The sequence below is a fragment of the Gorilla gorilla genome, chromosome 4 (genome assembly GCF_029281585.2).
Source record: "Gorilla gorilla gorilla isolate KB3781 chromosome 4, NHGRI_mGorGor1-v2.1_pri, whole genome shotgun sequence".
NCBI lineage: Eukaryota > Metazoa > Chordata > Mammalia > Primates > Hominidae > Gorilla > Gorilla gorilla.
In genome coordinates this window covers 116,601,103-116,620,369 of record NC_073228.2, presented here as the reverse complement: position 1 = coordinate 116,620,369, position 19,267 = coordinate 116,601,103, and the positions used below count along the sequence as shown (strand labels likewise).

At 35.6% G+C, this 19,267-nt stretch overlaps 1 protein-coding gene, 1 non-coding gene and 1 pseudogene across 14 annotated transcripts in view; 1 reads left to right on the top strand and 2 right to left on the bottom strand.

Moving 5' to 3' along the window:
- The window catches only part of APC (APC regulator of WNT signaling pathway), a 139,709-nt gene that overhangs the window by 67,209 nt on the left and 53,233 nt on the right, over positions 1–19,267 (bottom strand). For all 13 annotated transcript variants that reach the window (XM_055387556.2, XM_055387558.2, XM_031011139.3 and 10 more), the window contains 3 exons: positions 13,555–13,639; positions 12,577–12,778; positions 4,212–4,320 (listed from right to left, as the gene is read on the bottom strand). In XM_055387556.2, the coding sequence (XP_055243531.1) occupies positions 4,212–4,320; positions 12,577–12,778; positions 13,555–13,639 (396 nt within the window). The remainder of the gene's footprint in view (positions 1–4,211; positions 4,321–12,576; positions 12,779–13,554; positions 13,640–19,267) is intronic.
- Positions 1,428–1,534, bottom strand: LOC115934756 (U6 spliceosomal RNA). Its single transcript, XR_004070516.1, has one exon. It is a non-coding gene; the product is annotated as a U6 spliceosomal RNA (small nuclear RNA).
- LOC101137948 (chromobox protein homolog 3-like) lies at positions 1,683–2,260 on the top strand (annotated as a pseudogene).

Here is a 19,267-nt window from a genome sequence, read left to right as displayed (position 1 = left end):
ACTCCAAACTGTGTTGTCAGTTGTAGTTAGATTAGTTCTCACCCTTTTCCCTTTGTAACATACAGATGACATTCATATGCAGAATGCATTCCCTTAGGCATACCCAAATTATGGGTTGCAATAGAGATGAAATAATCTGCATGTTATTTCTTATTCCTACTGAGCCAGTTGTAACTCCACTTATTAGTCCTCCACTTCCCAAACCCTCTCTGCAAAAAAAAAAATTGAACATGACACAGTATGTTGCAATAATGTGGTTTAGATCTGATGTTTTCAGTAATGTTTTGATAAGTAGGTATTTCCACATAAAGTGTTCATTAGCTTGGCTTCCCAACATAAATGCAAAATTTGTGAAATTAAAAAATACTTATAAAATACAAGCAGAGTTTAAATTTGCTGATGTTGCCAATGGTCCCTGATAATGTCTTATATATCATATTAAATAAATGTGATCTACTTAATAAATTAGTAGAGAATAATTAACTTGACAACTGATCTTTGTTTCAGATAGTAACCAAATACTCTTGAGTTGTCATGTACATTTAAGCTCTTTCCTGAACCTGACTTCATGTAGACAGTGGGATTCTGGATTTTTGTATATTCTCTAATGACCAAAATTAACGGTAAGCAAAACTACACTTTGGTATTTTTCTTCATAAGTTATAGTCCCAACAAATCCCCCAAAATTCCTAATCCTCACAGGCTAACAATAACTGTTCTCTCACCATCTGTGCTCCTTAATTCCCAGGAGCACTGTTAAGTGTTAACATGTTAAGGGCCCTGTCAGAAAAAGGGATCCTTTCTCTCTCAAAACCCTGAATGATTATTCTAGGAGAATGAGCACTTAAGCTTCCAGTTCCACCACCTGTCAGCCAATGTCCACTCAGCAAACCTGGCTAGCTACATGTTTTCAAAACGGTTTTCTCTCTTTCAGTTTTTACCTTTTTGTCTATTTTGGTCTTTCAAAGTAGTAGTAGAAAATGAAAAATCTAAGCTAAGAGAGTAAGTTATATTTTAATTAGTCTATTTCCTTTTAAAAAATTACATGTGGCCGGGCGCAGTGGCTCACACTTGTAATCCCAACACTTTGGGAGACCAAGGTGGGTGGATCACGAGGTCAGGAGATCAAGAACATCCTGGCTAACACATCAAAACCTTGTCTCTACTAAAAGTAAAAAAAATTAGCTGAACATGGTGGCATGCGCCTGTAGTCCCAGCTACTTGGGAGGCTGAGGCAGGAGAATCGCTTGAACCTGGGAGTCGGAGGTTGCAGTGAGCTGAGATTGCGCCACTGCATTCCAGCCTGGGCGACAGAGCGAGACTCCATCTCAAAAAAAAAAAAATAAGTTACGTGAAATATTTATGGATAATAGCTAAAATATGTAGTCTTGTTTGAGATTATATATATATTTTTTTCTTTTTCTTTTTTAAATATAGAATACTTCATGAATTTCCATGTCATCCTTGAGCAAGGGCCATGCTAATCTCCTCTGCCTCATTCCAGTTTTAGGATATGTGCTGCTGACGCAGCCACTATAAATGTGTTTGAGAAATATTCTTATATGTGCCATCCCATGAATAAAATCATTGACATGGAGAGGGAGAGGCTGACAGGATTAGAATTTTTTTTTTTTTACAGAACACTGCAGACCTATAACCCAGAGCAGCTTGGAGGTGGTGAATATCAGCTCCTCAAGTCTGCAATAAAAAATGGCCTCCAATAAAACTACATTGCAAAAAATAGGAAACAAACAGAATGGAAAGAGTAAAAAAGATGAAGAGGCAGAGCCGGAAGAATCTGTGGTGGAAAATGTACTAGACTGGCGTGTAGTGAATGGGAAAATGGAATATTTCCTTAAGTGGAAGGGATTTACAGATGTTGATAACACTTGGGAACCTAAAGAAAATTTAGATTGTTCAGGGTTAATTGAAGCATTTCTTAATTCTCAAAAAACTAGTCAAGAAAAAGATGGCACAAACAGAAAATCTTTATCTGACAGTGAATCTGATGACAGTAAATCAAAGAAGAGAAGGGATGCTGCTGACAAACTAAAAGGCTTTGCCAGATGTCTTGATCCTGAAGGAGTAATTGGTGCCACAGACAGCAGTGGAGAACTGCTGTTTCTCATGAAATGGAAGGATGCAGATTAGGCAGAGTTGCTGCTGGCAAAAGAGGCAAATATGAAGGGTCCTCAAAATGTAATTGCTTATAAAAGAGAAACTAACTTGGCATTCTTGTCCAGAAGATGAAGCACAGTAATTGTTTGCACTGTTTTATATGGGTCTTGGTTTTTGATTTACTAGTGTGAAGAAATAACTACATTTTAATGAAAATCAAGTTTGGTATGTTTGTTTTGAAAGTAGTATTGGGAGAGTTGCTGTGGATTTTCTTTTGCATTAATAGCACTGGTTACTTTGAACAAATAAATAAAAGCTTTCTGTAGTTGCTTCCTTCATCAGAAAGAAAAATTAGATACCATGGTATATTATATCCACTGCATGAGAGAACAGCTTTTCTAAATATATTAGGGGAAATTTCCATAGCCATTACTCAATCAGAACTTCTGTTCTCATATGCCTAAGGACCATTCTGGGTTTCTTACTTGTTTTTTTTTCATGTGTGTGTGTATAAAGAAAATGCACAAGTAAATGTTTTCCTTTTTTATTGTTTTTAAACATTTACCAAAACAAAAATCACAGGTAATCCAATGTTTCTGAAATGCCATCATTCTGAACAATCTAAGAAAAATAAATCACTTCAAGTTAAATTGAAAAATTTCCTTAAGTCATACATTTCAAGTTAAACGAATGATTTTAATTGGACAATTTAAATTGGATAATTTTAAAGCAGCCATATCAGAATTCATATCTATAAATGCAATGGTTTGCAAAATTTCTAAAATGAAAAATTGTACCATTGCTAGCAACATCCAGATGAGGAAACCAGACAAATCCTAGTGTATTTTAATTAGCTAAACAAGACAGTTAAATGGACACTTAAAAGATTCCTCTAGTGAGTCATTTCTTTTTTTTTATTTTTTCTTTTTGTTTTGAGATGGAGTCTTGCTCTGTCGCCCAGGCTGGAGTGCAGTGGCGTGATCTTGGATCACTGCAACCTCTGCCTCCCAGGTTCAAGTGCTTTTCCTGCCTCAGCCTCCCAAGTAGCTGAGATTACAGGCATGCACCACCATGTCTGGCTAATTTTTGTATTTACTTTAGTAGAGACAGAGTTTCACCATGTTGACCAGGCTGGTCTCGAACTCCTGGCCTTAAGTGATCCACCTTCCTCAGCCTCCCAAAGTGCTGGGGTTACAGGAGTAAGCCTCCGCCATGTTGAGTCATTTCTTAACAAAAAGTTGAAATCCCTGTGTTATACTGACTAAAAGGTCATGATTCATGGAATATCTAAGACTTAGCTCATGGAAACCTAATCAGATGGTTAGAGATGTTGGCAGTTTAGGACCTGCTGTCATAAATCGGTGAACAAACTTCTGTAATCTAAACTATTGACTTGCATGTTTTTTCTTTACTCCAACACATTCATTATATGTAGGTTCGATCTTTTCAGTATATGTTTTACTGGTTCAGCAGAGGCCAAGAAAAGTAACCCTTTGTAGTAAATCAGAATGTTATTCAACTGCATACTGTTAATTTATTGTGAATACTGGTGGACAATGGTCAATAGTTTTATATTCCTTAAAAAAATATTTAAAACATAGTTATATTTGCAAAACAAACCAACTTTAGTGCTTGCAAAAATGCTAATATCCGTGCTATAGCTGTTGGCATTTATATCTAGAATATTTTCAGAGATATTTTTATTGCAAAAACTATTTGGCATGATTCCTGCAACACAGTACAAAAAATAGGCAGATGGTGATAAATATTTCTACAGAGTATGTTTGGCAATTCAATACACAGAATTAAAAAACTAGTTGCCTAGTTGAACCCTGAGGTCCTCTAGAATTCAAACTTTATAGATTTTCTAAATAAGAGCTTTAAATAAAACATTTGAGCACAATAAAGTTTTATCGTCTTTACAAACAAAAATTCATTAACTATTATATATTCAGGCCTAAAGTTGGGTAAAACATATTGCAATTTACAAATAACTATAAATTCAGTTATCCTGAATTTTAATGGATTACCTAGGTACTTTAAAATATCAAGTTATTAAAGTTTCAAATAAGTTGTACTGCCAAGTTACTTACATTTTCAGTTAAAGGAAGACTATCTATTCTTTTAGTGAGATTCTGAAGTTGAGCGTAATACCAGTCTTTTTCCTTTTCTTCTTTGTCAAGATCAGCAAGAAGCAATGACCTATTTTTTTTTAGAAAAAAGGTACGTTTAAACAATGCTAATAAAGACTGCACAAGAGCAATACTTACATCAGTTGTTATTGCAAATTTCTCTACCTAAAGTGCTAATAATGAATTACTCAAAAAATTTACATTGATTGCAATTTTTAAAGGTAGGACTTAGAATATTACAGTCATTAAAATTAGAGTATTAAAAAGAACTTTTTTTCTAAATAAACTGGTAATCATCCTTAAAAGAATACTTACACTTCACTAAAGGCTTTCTTCATATTTATAGTCTAAGAATATAATGATAGGTAAAAAATACACATACAACAAAACTCAAAATTAGTATAAGAATAAAAAGTATAGTAAAGGAATTAAGAAAAGCAGCAATGATGCCCAGAAAACAAACCCAGAATATAAGAAGCTATTACTTTGGACACTGATGTGGCTTTCAGCTTCACAGCAGCCAAAATAATAAGAAATATACTGTCATTTTGAAATAAGAGGAAGTTATGATGGAGAGAAACTTCTTAGTTTGGAATCTGAACACCAAATATGGTGTTCTCCATAGCAATCTGTACTAAGATACTGTATACCTGAGCATTATAAACATAAATGCACAGTAAGAGTGTTACAGGGATAAAACTCAAGAAGTACAAAAAGTATATAATCTATCTCTTTTCACGTGGCTCTTTGCCAGAGCTACCACTGTTATAATTTTCTTATGTATATTTCTAGAGCTATTCTATAAAAATGCAAGGACATATGTGCATACTTATATGTACATTTTAAATATAAATTGTAGCATATTATTATAGTGTATGTTGTCCTGCAACTTTTTTTCACTTAAAAATTGATCCTGGGGGCCAGGTGTGGTGGCACATGCCTGTAATGCCAATACTTAGGGGAGCCGAGGCAGGTGGATCACTTGAGCTCAGGAGTTCAATACCAGCCTGGGCAACATGATGAAAACCCAAACCCCAAAATCCCATCTCTACAAAAAAATACAAAAACTAGCCAGGTGTGGTGGTGCATACCTGTAGTCCCAGCTACTTGGGAGGTTGAGCTGGGAGAATCACTTGAGCCCAGGAGGCCAAGGCTGCAGAGAGTTGAGATCATACCACTGCATTCCAGCCTGGGCAACAGACTCCTTTCCAAAAAAAAAAAAATCGATCTTGCAGAACACTAATAGGCACAGGTTGAGTATCCCTTATTCAAAATGATTGTGACTAGAAGTGTCTTTGGATTTTGGAATATTTCTATTATACTTACCAGTTGGGCATCTCAAATCCAAAAATGCTCTAATTAGCATTTCCTTTGAGCATCATGTTACTCAAAAACTTTAGGATTTTGGAGAATTTTCTATTTCCAGATTTGGGATGCTCAATCTATACTAGGTATTTTTTTTGTTAGCTACATAATATTCCAAGAATTCCCTAGTATTCATAAATCCATGTAGCGATACACTATAACCAACTCTTAGTTGGTGGGTACTTAAGGCCTTTCTAATCTTTTGTTATTATAAACAATGCTGCATTGAATAGCCTTATAGCTATACCTCATTTCATACATATACACGCATTTATATAAAAGAAATTCCTAGAACATATAAATTTTTAACTTACTGCCCTTGTGAGATGTTATACCAATGTATGCTACCATCATCACCAATTTAAGTGTTTAATCCAACTTTTTGCTTTTTCATGTCTAGTTTTTTTTAAATGGTGTATCACTGGTTTTAATTTGATATCTCTTACTATGAGTGAGATTAAACATTTTGTTCAAGTTTATAAACCATTTGTATTTCCTTTTCTGTGATTTTTCTTATTTGTAGGACCTTTTCTATATTAAAAATCATAGTGCTTTGTCAGTTGTTGGGCTGCATATAATTTTCTGAACTTAACACTTGTCTTTTTAATATTTTTTACTCAGTTGACCCTTGAATATGGGTGTGAACTGCATGGGTCCACTTATACATGAATTGCCTTCCACTTCATTATGATTTTCTTAATAACATGTTTTCTCTAACTTAACATAGTATATAATACATATAACATACAAAACATTTGTTACTTGACTGTTTATGTTATCAGTAAGGCTTCAGGTCAATAGACAGGCAATCAGTAAAGTTTTCGGGGAGTTAAAAGTTATATATATATTTTTGACTGCACGTAGTGGGTGGGTACGCCAATCCCTGAATTGTTCAAGGGTCAACTGTAACATTTTGCCATGTAGAAAATTTTGATTTCCATGCAGTCCGATTTGTAGATATTTTCTATTATAGATTCTGGAGTTTGGTCATACAGAGAGACGTTCCCCACTCCGATACTATTACTTTAAAAGTTCTGCTTGATTATTGTTTCTTAGGAAATATGGGAATGAATCTTAGTAGTGAGTATGTGGGAGGTTCTGTTCTTGCTAAAATGTATTTTCCTTTACTGAGAAGCAACTTAAAAAATAAGAAATAAGCTTTTGTTCTTATGTGGCAACCTTAATAGTGACGGACTGATTGGGAAGAAAGGAAGCCCCTGCTTATGATGTAGCATCCCTCAGAAAAGGCAGACTAAAGACAAGCTGCTCTCTCCCTCCGATTTCTGACAACAGGAACAGGATAAAGCACTGCAGAAAGCCTGAACTCCATTCACAGCTGGGTACCACAACTCCCATAAAGATGAGATTTAATTCTATTTTTCAGTTTTCCCTAGTGAGGACCTGCAGGACCTACCAGGTCCAAAGTGGGAAAAAGAGTAAAAAAGATGGTGATGCTACTATTTCCTCCATTATTTCCTAATAAATGAACTTATGAAATAAGAGTTGGGGCCAGGCACGGCGGGTCACGCCTGTAATCCCAGTACTTTGGGAGGCTGAGGCAGGTAGATCACTTGAAGTCAGGAGTTCGAGACCAGCCTGGCCAACATGGTGAAACCCCGTCTCTACTAAAAATACAGAAATTAGCTGGGCGTTGTGGCAGATACTCATAGTCCTAGCTGCTTGGGAGGCTGAGGCATGAGAATCTCTTGAACCAGGGAGGCGGAGGTTGCAGTGAGCCAAGATCGTGCCATTGCACTCCAGCCTAGGTAACAGAGTGAGATTTCATCTTAAAAAAAAAAAAAAAAAAGAGCTGGGCATTAAAAGCGCTTAAATTGACAGGCCAATGTCAGTGGCAGTGTTGAAGTAAGGGGGAGGTAAGGGACACTAGGGACAATGTGCTACTATCAAGTTTAAGATTAACCTGTAGTAAAATACTCTGGGGAAGCCAAGGTTATAGTGTCTTCAGCTAAAATGATAGCAAGTGCTTAAATTATAGTAGTTGACCTTGTGACTCACACAACAGCAGTTCATAAGGCTCAGAACTGAAACTAAGGCTAGACTCACAACAGGTAGAGTCATTAGGGTTTAGTGTACTAAAGGCCTATTTTGTGATTGCCAATGGTCTTCTTTAAAAATGCTTTTTCACATAAATCTCATGTCTTCTTAGTCCTCTACCTTACTGGGGGTCACCTAGAAGAGCATGGCACATTTGTATTAGCATTCAATAAATATTTGTTAAATAAATTAATAGTGAACATGACAGCAACAATTCCTAACATTATTGAATGCTGTATGTACTGGGCATAGTCCTAAGGACTTTAAAAAAATCTAATTTAATCCTCATGATATCCTTTGAGGTCGTTATTCTCATGATCACTTTACTAACTAGAAAACTGAGGTTCAAAACCCAGCTTATAAAGCTACAAGCTGGGTTTAAGTCCTGGCTTAACCAACTTCTAGCATTTATCTTGAGGAGTACAGATAAAGGGAGAAGACGTAGAGTTAAACTATGACTTTAGGAAGGTCTAGAAAGAAAGAACAGAAAAAACTAAAGGGGAAAATCATCAAAGAAGTAATATAACAGAAAAAAGCTGAATAAATAAATTTCCAGATCAAAAGGGTACAGTAAATATTCAGCATGATGAATGAAGAAAATACGCATACCAAAACATTCAAAAGCTTCCAAAGAGGAAAAATGGCCATCTACAAAGGAATAAGATTCAGACTGGTATCAAATTTCTCATTGGTACCTTGATAATGAAGAAAAATGAGTTTGAACCTAAACCTACCTGAACTATCAATCAAGTGTGAGAGCAAAATAAGTATACTATCACACAAGCAAGAAAGCAATTTATCTCTCTCCAACACAGCAAGAGTCAAGAATACCCAAACATATTAGACCTAAATGGGAAGCATAATGACAACAATGGTATGACAGTCTTGTAGCAGGCTCAGGAAGCAAATGGTACAAATTAGATCAGAAAAATTCATTGGCTCCAATAAAAATTTATTTATGAATAAAATGAAACTAGATCCTCATATTATCATAAAGGCACAAGTTTCTGCTCCCGAAAACATAAAAGAGAGGCAATTAGAAACTTGAGACAAAAACAAAGAGCTATATAAGAAAGACACAGTCCAAATAGCATCATCTTCCTTTAAACAGCACAAAGAGTATGATATTCTATCAATGGGGAGCAAAAATTAATTCTGGCATACTACTGACTCACAGTGTCCAACGACTACAGAGTCCTAAAAAAACCCACTTATTTCACATCAACATTATGCTTAATTTACAGAATAAAAAAACATGAAGACTCAAATATATATAGTATGATGTAACTGTTAACAGTCTTAACAAAACAAAGGTAAACACACAGTTGCCAAATCTTATACAGAGGGGCTTCAATAGACACAGTCACTCACAGGAAAGAACAAGAAATAGAACTTATATATATGTATGTGTATTTGCTTATGTGTATGTGTATACAAATTCAACCAAAGAATTGGTACAGAATTAAAAACTGGATGGATAATTGAGTGAATTTAACAAATCTTCATCTTTCAGAGTGGTGAGTCAGTAAGTCATGTCCAATACTGGTAATATAAACATATTATTTAGAGTTATAGAAGTAACTATCTCATGGGAAATGAGACTGAATATAGGAAAAGAATACTGATACTTTTCATTTATGATGCTTTATAAAGCTAAACTAGTGATACTAATGATCAGTGAGAGTTGAGAACCTTCTAACAACACCATGTTGATACCTCTTTCTCTCCAGATAAAGCAACTTTTTATAGTGTGTAATAAAGCCTGAATTAGAAGTTGGGCCATATTTTGGGAGAAAAATGAAAACAAAAACGAGACGTCTTTTCTACAGTAACAACAGAAAAGGCTAAAGCACCTTTAAATATTTTTAAAAAGAAATGTATTTTCCACTTGGAGTTAAAAGTCAGAATACTAGCTTAAAGTTATTTACAGTGGTATTATATAATAAATAAAACGTGGAGATCATTGCATTTAAGTCTTTGAACAGAGAAATAAGCTTTTCCTAGATTTAGATGCAAAGAACTCTGGAAGACTAGCAAGAAATAATGTCAAGACAGAAACTAAGAACATTTTTATTACAAGTATTCCTTACCACTTACAGCTGTATTTGTTAGGTTTACTAGTATTTGCAGTAAAACTTATTTCAAAAATTGATATTTTTCTCTGAAATTCCCTCTCTCTGCTAATAAAATCAGGATTTTGCCTACATAAAGCAAAGTAAGGAAAAGAAAGCAAGTAAGGAAAGGTTAGTATGCATGCCCTTTGCCTCTTAATAGAGCTCAAAGGGGAAAAAGAGATGGAAGATTATGGACCTTAGTTCACTCCTTATTTTTCAAGATGGTGTTTCAATAGTCTAGGATCAATGTATGAAACAGAGACTTATGTAAACTTAAAAGACAGTGAAACATCATTTCTGGTCCAGATAATTATCCCTATTTTTATAAATGGGCATATATGAAACTGGAGAGAAAGTTATAAAAGGTCTTCTGCCTCTCAGGGAGATATGCTGGGCATTTCCTATATACTAATATTCAATTTTCACAACAATGCCACAAAGTAGAACCATATCTTTATCTTACAGAAGAAAATGGTACAAAAATTTAATGACTTAACCAAGGTCACAGAGATAATATGAGGCTTTTATATATTTTACCATTTTCTGAATGTCTAATAGAACTTTTAGAAATATAAAGATAATAAAGATATTCCTTAATATGTGCATTAAGGAATCTTTTAGGGGACATAAAACATTTGACGAAGTTCCTGATAATGATCTATATTCTGGTATCTGCAGTGAGATAATGTTAACTTTAGGAAGAGAAGAATTAATACACTAGCTGTGAAAAATCAGAACTCATTCCATACATCAAGCAATTTTTTTTCAGGTATTAAAACTTATACATTAAGAAATGTTTTGCTGGAAAGGCACAGTGGCTCATGCCTGTAATCCCAAAACTTTGGGAGGCCAAGGCAGGCAGATCACCTGAGGTCAGGAGATCGAGACCAGCCTGGCCAACATGGTGAAACCCCATCTCTACTAAAAATACAAAAATTAGCCGGACGCGGTGGGGCGTGCCTGTAATCCCAGCTACCCGGGAGGCTGAGACATGAGAATTGCTTGAACGTAGGAGGTGGAGGTTGCAGGAGCCAAGACTGCGCCACTGCACTCTAGCCTGGGCGACAGCAAGACTCTTATCTCAAAAAAAAAAAAAAAAAGAAGAAGAAAAAGAAAAATTTACTTTTTACTAACAGAAGTAAAAAGTAAATACTAGAGGCTAGGAAACACAGAGGGAAAGAAGAGATAAAGAGAGATTTGTTAAAGAATATAAAATTACAGCTAGACAGGAGGAATAAGTTTTAGTGTTCTACACTACTGTATAGGACTGTGTTCTACACTACTGTATAAGACTGTTCTACACTACTGTACAGGACTGTGTTCTACGCTACTGTACAGGACTGTGTTCTACGCTACTGTACAGGACTCTGTTCTACGCTACTGTACAGGACTGTGTTCTACGCTACTGTACAGGACTGTGTTCTATGCTACTGTACAGGACTGTGTTCTACGCTACTGTATAGGACTGCGTTCTATACTACCGTAGGATGAGCATAGTTAACAATATTACATAGTTTCAAATAGCTAGATGGTAGACAGTGAATGTTCCTAACACAAAGAAATGATAAATGTCTGAGATGACAGATGCGCTAATCTGATTGCAATAAATTATATGTGTAGAAACATCACTATGTACCCCCATGAAATGTACAATTATTATTTATAAAGTAAAAAAAAAAAAAAAAGAAGTATTTCATTTGTGGCCACTTGCAGTGGGCCTTCCATAATGAAGAGAGTCATCTTTTACTGAATCTAGTAGTTACTGAATATACTTCAATAGATAATCAGAAATTCAATAAAAATCAGTTACTACTTTTTTTTTTGGTAAAGAGACAGAGTCTTGGCCAAGTGTAGTGCCTCATGCCTGTAATCCCAGCACTTTAGAAGGCCGAGGCAGGGGGGAATCACCTGAGGTCATGAGTTTGAGACTAGCCTGACCAACACGGTGAAACAGTCTCTACTCAAAATATAAAATTAGCCGGGTGTGGTGGCACATGCCTGTAATCCCAGCTACTTGGGAGGCTGAAGCAGAAGAATCGCTTGAACCTGGGAGGCAGAGGTTGCAGTGAGCCGAGATTGTGCCATTGCACTCCAGCCTGGGCAACGAAAGTGAAACCGCATCTCAAAAAAAAAAAAAGAGAGAGTGTCTTACTATGTCACCCAGGCTAGTCCTGAACTCCTGGCCTCAAGCAATCCTACCGCCCCAGCCTCCAGAGTAGCTGGGATTACAGGTGTGGGCCAAAGTATCTGGCAAGTTACACATTTTAACTACGTATAAATATAATAATTATGTGTATTACTCAATGTACAGAGTAGTCAAAGTATTTAAGTGATAACCAGCTTGGCCAACATGAAGAAACCCCGTCTCTACCAAAAATACAAAAATTAGCCAGGAGTGGTGGTAGGCGTCTATAGTTTCAGCTACTTGGGTGGCTGAGGCACAAGAACCGCTTGAACCCAGGAGGTGGAGGTTGCAGTGAGCTGAGATCATGCCACTACACTCCAGCCTGGGAGACACAGTGACACCCTGTCTCAAAATAAACCCCAAAAAACAAACAAAAAAACAAAATAAGTGACAAAATAGGTCTTCAGAATCCCAGGAAACGACCTTGTTTATATTTTTAGATTTAATGTAAGTGCAATCAATAACATGCTATCTTTGAGTTTAAAAATGCAAAATGCTCTAAGTGTTAGCTATCACCTACTATAAATTCACAATTTACATATTATATTACAAAATAACAATAAACTGGAGTATACAAGGCAATGTTTACTATATGAAGAAAAGTTACCTCTCTTTCTCAAGTTCTTCTAAATATCCAGTACTTTCTCTGCTTCCATTTACAAACCCTCTTCTTGGAAATGAACCCATAGGAACAGGACTGCACTCTCCAGAACGGCTTGATACAGATCCTTCCCGGCTTCCATAAGAACGGAGGGACATTTTTGACCGTAGTTTTACTCCAGGGAAATTACTGCTATCTAAGTTAAGCTCTAAATAAAATAGAAACAAGTTTTTATACAACAATTGCTTTAAGCAGTCTAAAATATTCTTAATGTTATATTATTTTAAAGTGAAATATTAGGTTTACATTTTAGCCACAAATATACATGACTGAAAACAAAAATTATTTAGGACTTTCCCTGCAAAGTCCACTTGGGTCAGGGTAAAAAAGGAGTGTGTTAAAGGAAAATTAGATAAAATGTACTTCCTTAGACTTCCTCTAAATAATATTTTAGAATCCAAAAGTAATTTCTCTGTCTGGCTTCAATTATTATCAAGCACTTTCTCTGTTCTGACACTGGAATTTTCAAGCAACAGAATGAGAAAGATATCCTTTTAAAACTGCTAAAAATGAATTATAATCAACTTATATATGTGAAAAGGTTAAAGTATTTCTATCCCGAATGAAGAAGACAATACTTCTTCCAATGAGACAGTAGGCTCAAGTCTATGGCATATAGAATACTAAAGCCCTATTTAGTGACTGGCAGAATAGCAACAAGCTTTAAAAAGAGCTGAAAATTATTTAAGGAAGGGATTTAAAATAGTTAATTCAAAGCCAGTTAAATGTTTAACTGAAGAAATGACACACAAATACATTTTTTATTTATTTGTACTTTAACAATTACATCCTGAGGGTAAGGCTAACATACCAAGAAAACTGATACCAACACCCAAATCGAGAGAAGCTGTACTTGGATCTACACATCTAAAGATGACAATTTGAGCTTAAAAAATTATTTTAAAACACCTTTTTAAAATCTACCTTTAAGACGCTCTAATAAATCAATCTGTCCAGAAGAAGCCATAGCTTCATCTTCAATACTTCCTTGTAGTTGTTTAAGTACTTCCTGTTAAAAAGAACACAATATATTAACATGAAATTCTAAATAACTTCAAGACATGATTCTGTATTTCTTGACATTTAAGTATGGTGAGAAAAAAATTCAGATCACTTTGAAAGCATGCACCTTATATATATTACCTATTATTCATTATTAATAAATCATGGCCAAATAATAATAGTGATATTTTGTGATAATGGTGATTATGGGGAGTCTCCGTGCAAGGTATTATAAACACACTTAAGATACACTCATTATTTCTAACCTAAAAACCAACAATGCAAATTATTCTCATTTTTCAGATAAAACAAGTGAGACCCAGAGACTTGCTCAACTTACAAAAGCTACTTATATGTTTAGAATCCATGTCTCTTAAGCGTGCACCAACATGACCATAAAAAACACCAAATTAACACATAATCTATTTAACAACTTCAACATTCAAGCTTTTATATACCACATTTAAGTATACTCTGCTAGTACACTAATTTACAATTAGCATACATTCAAATGACTGTATGTTCACTATTTCTTGACTTTTGATGCTTTTCTTCTTTCCCATGTAACCCCTTTCTTGATCATTTTTTCTCAAAGAATGTTGGAAATTTTCATTTTCTACCAGTTTTTCTGCCATTACATTTGTGAACTTTGGCTCCTATTGCATGCTACTTAATAATAATTTATATTATTTTCCATTTACTGAGGCATTCCATTCTAGCCCCTAGCATAGTTCTTTGGCCAATCAGGTTTCCTGAATGCAAGACAAAATATTTGAACATTTCCAACTTTGTAACTAAATGGAACGTTCCCCTATAAGAAAAGTAATCTGTAAATACATTAAAAGGAAAACCTGTCAAAGAGTGACTGACTGGAGCAAAGACGGTTTCACTGATTTATCCTGACAGTGACATTGTAAGCATTCATGGTGGCTCATGCCTGTAACCTCGACGCTTTGGGAGGCTAAGGCAGGAAGGTCACTTGAGTCCAGGAGTTTGAGACCAGCCTGGACAACATAGCGAGACTCTGTCCCTACAAAATTAAAAAACACACAAACAAAAACCATGAGTGGTGGCATGTGCCTGTAGTCCCAGCTACTTGGGAGGCTGAGGCAGGAGAATCACTTGAGCCCAGAAGTTTGATGCTGCAGTGAGCCACAGTCTCACCACTGCACTCCAGCCTGGGTGACAGAGTGAGACCTCAGCTAAAAAACAAAAACAAAGAAATCGCCCCCCAAACCCCAGAATTCCCGTTAATAAATAGCCTTAGTATCTGACCTTCAAATAATAGACCATGTTGGAGTTTGAAAGGCTTTGGTAAGTAGATGTGGGGGCATGAAGGTGACTATTATTTTCAAAATATTCCAGAGTGTTTTACATTTGTGGAATAGAAAACAAATTTGCTCAGGGATAACTTCCTTTACTGAATGTGAATATGCCCATCAAAATGTCTACTATAAACTTCAGGGCACCATCTCTTCCATTTAACAACTCTCACTGGAGACTACCTGTGATTTTTCCAGGATTCCAATTCTCTTTCCATCCATTGCTACTGTTTTAGTCCTTTAATAATCCTTTTTTAATCTTATCCTTATTTCTCAGGCTTCCAGTCTCACAATTCAACAACTACCCTTGAGCAGTTAATTTCCAATGACATGTCTCGAATCCTAATCTCACTTGCAAACTTCAGACTCACTTTTCCAACCAAATGATGGATGCTTTACATCTGTATGATAGGTACCATACATCTAAATGTCCAGAACTGAAATAACATTTTGTACCAATAAAGCCTGTTCTTTGCCTTGTATTCTCTCAGTTAAACGGCATTAGCCTTCTCTTTCTCCTCCAGCTCAAATCCTTAGCACCTCCTCCTTCACATTCCCAGTTATGGATTTCTGGTGATACTACCTCTATTATCTCTCTTACAGCTATCTCTTTCATATTCTTACTGCCACTATCTTGTTATTAACCCTACCTAAACTATGAAAATAATTTCCTAAGTGACTCAACCTTGCACAGAGCTGTCAGAGCAAACTTTTTAAGGCACAGCTTTGATCAAGTCTTTTTTTTTTTTTTTTTTAAGACGGAGTCTCGCTCTGTCGCCCAGGCTGGAGTGCAGTGGCGCAATCTCGGCTCACTGAAAGCTCCGCCTCCCAGGTTCACGCCATTCTCCTGCCTCACCCTCCCGAGTAGCTGGGACTACAGGCGTCCGCCACCATGCCCGGCTAATTTTTTTTTTTTTTTTTTAGTATAGTAGAGACGGGGTTTCACCGTGTTAGCCAGGATGGTCTCGATCTCCTGAAGTCATGATCCGCCCGCCTCAGCCTCCCAAAGTGCTGGGATTACAGGCGTGAGCCACTGCGCCCGGCCCATCAGGTCTCTCTCTTTGTAAGATTCTTCTCCAAAGCCTACAGTAGTGTTCTCAAGCGTCAGCATGGATCAGAATCACCTGAAGACCTTGTTAAAACATAGACTGTCGATTCAGTAAGCCTGGGGTAGAGGCTGAAAATCTGCATTTTGAACAAGTTCTCAGGTGAAGCTGATGCTGAAAGCAGAATCATTAAAATGTTAACAGTGTTATTCTATGGAGATTGAAATTACAAGCAATTTCTTTTTTACTTGTGTCATACTTTTTAAACAATATGTATTAGAAAAAATCCTACTTGTTTTTAGAAAAGTTACAAAGATTTAAAAGTTTAAAAATAAAAAATCCTTGGTACATCATTGGACATACATCTAATTTTTTCAAAACTAATGGTACATTAAGGGTCTTTTTAAAAAGAAATAATAAAAAGTTAAAATATTAAAAAAAGAAATTAAAAAGCCATATAAATTCAGATGTCCAACAATAAGTATTAAATAAACCATAGCACTTTTTAGCTGTACATACAATGGAATACTATGCAACTGTAAAATATATAATGTGACATAATATGACAATAAATTACACAGAAAAAAATTATGCTGCAAAATATGATGTCATCAAATGCAAGTTTGCATAAATGTATAGAGAAAAGAATATATATATATACACTATCAAAGGTTACTTTTACCTCTGGTGATGGGATTTAAATTTTTTAAAAAAATAGTTGATTTTGATATTTTTTTGTCCACATTTCCTAATTTAATAAAATAGTGAATATACTCGATTTGTAATAAAGTTCTATTTTTAAAAATTTCTGTACACATTGTTAGAAATCTATTGATAGCTATAAGCATAAAGGTAAATAAGATTTTAAGGTCAAACAATTTTTAAAAAGATTCCCAAAGTAGTCACCTTGGAAAGCTACTAACTTACTCCAATGATGTGTTAAATTATTTTTGTAAGTGCTTTGAGTTATGAACCTCATCAACAAAATCTGTGTACATTTACAGTCACATCCAGTTACTTTGCCTTAAGATGATATCATCCAATATGACCTACATTACTTACTAGTTTGCTGTGAACAGTTTATGGCTATTCCACAATAAAAACTGACCTCAAGTAATTTTTTTCCTGTTTTATTGAGGCACAACACACATATGTAAAATACACTAATCCTAAATATCCAGTGAATTTTCACACCCATGTAATTACTATCTAGGTGAAAATACATTTCTAGCACCCCAGAGGGTTCCCTCAAGCTCCTTTTACCAATCTTCATTTCCTAGAGGTAACCACTATTCTGCCTTCTTTATCAGAAGAGTTTCGCATGCTCTTGACCTTCATATAAATGGAATCACACAGTACATAAGTATTTTGTGTCTCACTTTTTTTGTTCAACATAGTATCTGTGAAATCTGTCCATGCTGTTGCCTTATCAGTTCATTATTTTTAAATGTTGTATAGTACGTAGCAGTACACTGTATAAATACAGCCCAATTTATCTATCCTTTCTCCTCTTAAAGGGGTATCTGGGCTGTTACCAGTCTGGAGGCTATTATTTAGAATGTCACTATGAACATTCTTGTACCGTTTAGTGGACACTTGCCCTCACTTCTCTTGAGTACATTTCTCGGAGTGCAAACACTGAGTCATAGGGTTTAATTTTAAAGAAAACTGCCAAAATGGTTTTTAATACTTCTCTCAGCAACGCCTGAGCATTCCAATGCTCCACATTTGGTGTGATCAGTCTTTTAAATATCAGTCATTTGAGTAGGAGTGAAATAGTCTTTGCATTTCCCTGATGCCAAATGATGCTGAATCCCTTTTCATGGACTTATCTGCCATTTATCTTTCTTTTTGAATTGTCTTTTCAAGTCCCTGGGTCACATTTTAAAAACTGGATTGTCTTTTTGTTACTGGTTTTTGGGAATTATTTATATACTCTGAAGGAATTACTTATATATTCTGAACTGAGCCTTTGGTGAGATATATGTACTGCAAATATTTTCTCCTCTATGGCTTACTTTTTCATTTTCTTAATGAAGTCTTCTGAAAAGCAGAGGTTTTTAATTTTGATGAAGTTTATCTTTTACATTTTTATGTTTAGTCTTTTGTGTGTCCTAAGAAATTTTGCCCACCCAAGGCCACATAGATAAGATTATCCTATGTTTTCTTCTAGAAGCACACTCGAGTCTTTTGATGAACAAGAGTTCTTAGTTTTAATGAGGTCTATCAAATTTCTTTCTATTTATGGTGCTTTGGCATTCTGTTTAAGACATCTTTGCCTACTCCCAGGACAGGAGGACAGGAAGCTATTACCTATGTTTTCTTCTAGAAGCCACTGTTTTGTCTTTTTTGTTTTTACCATTTTTTTCTCTGTGCTTCAGTTTGAATATTTTCTACTGATTTTTTTTCAAGTTCACTAATTCTGTCTTCTCACTAGTTCACTAATTCAGTGTTCAGCCTGCTGTTAAGCCCATCCAATGTTAATTTCAAATATATTTTTCAGTTCTAGAATATCTATTTGATTCCTTTTAATTACAGACTCCAATTCTCTGTCAAAATTTTCTATCTGTTCATTTTTCAAGACATTTATAATACTTATGTTAAAATCCTTGACTACTAACTGCAACATCTGGATCATCTAGTTTGCTCCTATTACCTATTTGTTCCCTTGATTATCAGTAATCTTCCAGTTTCTCTCCATTTCATATAACGTTTGACTGTATGCCAACTGTGTATACAAGAACAAAAGAGACTTAAGATGATTGATAGTATTTTCCTCTAGAGAGTTTGCCTTTTCCATTGTTGGGGTCTGATCTCCTCAATCCAATTAGCAACTAAAAATGGATTGGGACCTGCTGGGTGTGGTGGCTCACACCTGTAATCTCAGCACTTTTGGAGGCCGAGTCGGGTGGATCACGAGGTCAGGAGATCAAGACCATCCTGGCTAACACAGTGAAACCCCGCCTCTACTAAAAATACAAAAAATTAGCCAGGCATGGTGGCAGGTGCCTGTAGTCCCAGCTACTCGGGAGGCTGAGGCAGAAGAATGGTGTGAACCTGGGAGGTGGAGCTTGTAGTGAGCCAAGACTGTGCCACTGCACTCCAGACTGGGCGACACAGCGAGACTCTGTCTTGGAAAAAAAAAAAAATGGATTGAGACCTAGTTGCAATTTTAAGTTCACAACTAACTGGTTTGGTTTTCCCAGTTCCTTGAGTGTGTCCCTCTATATTCAGATAGAAAATATGAAAGTTCTCCATCTCCTCAGC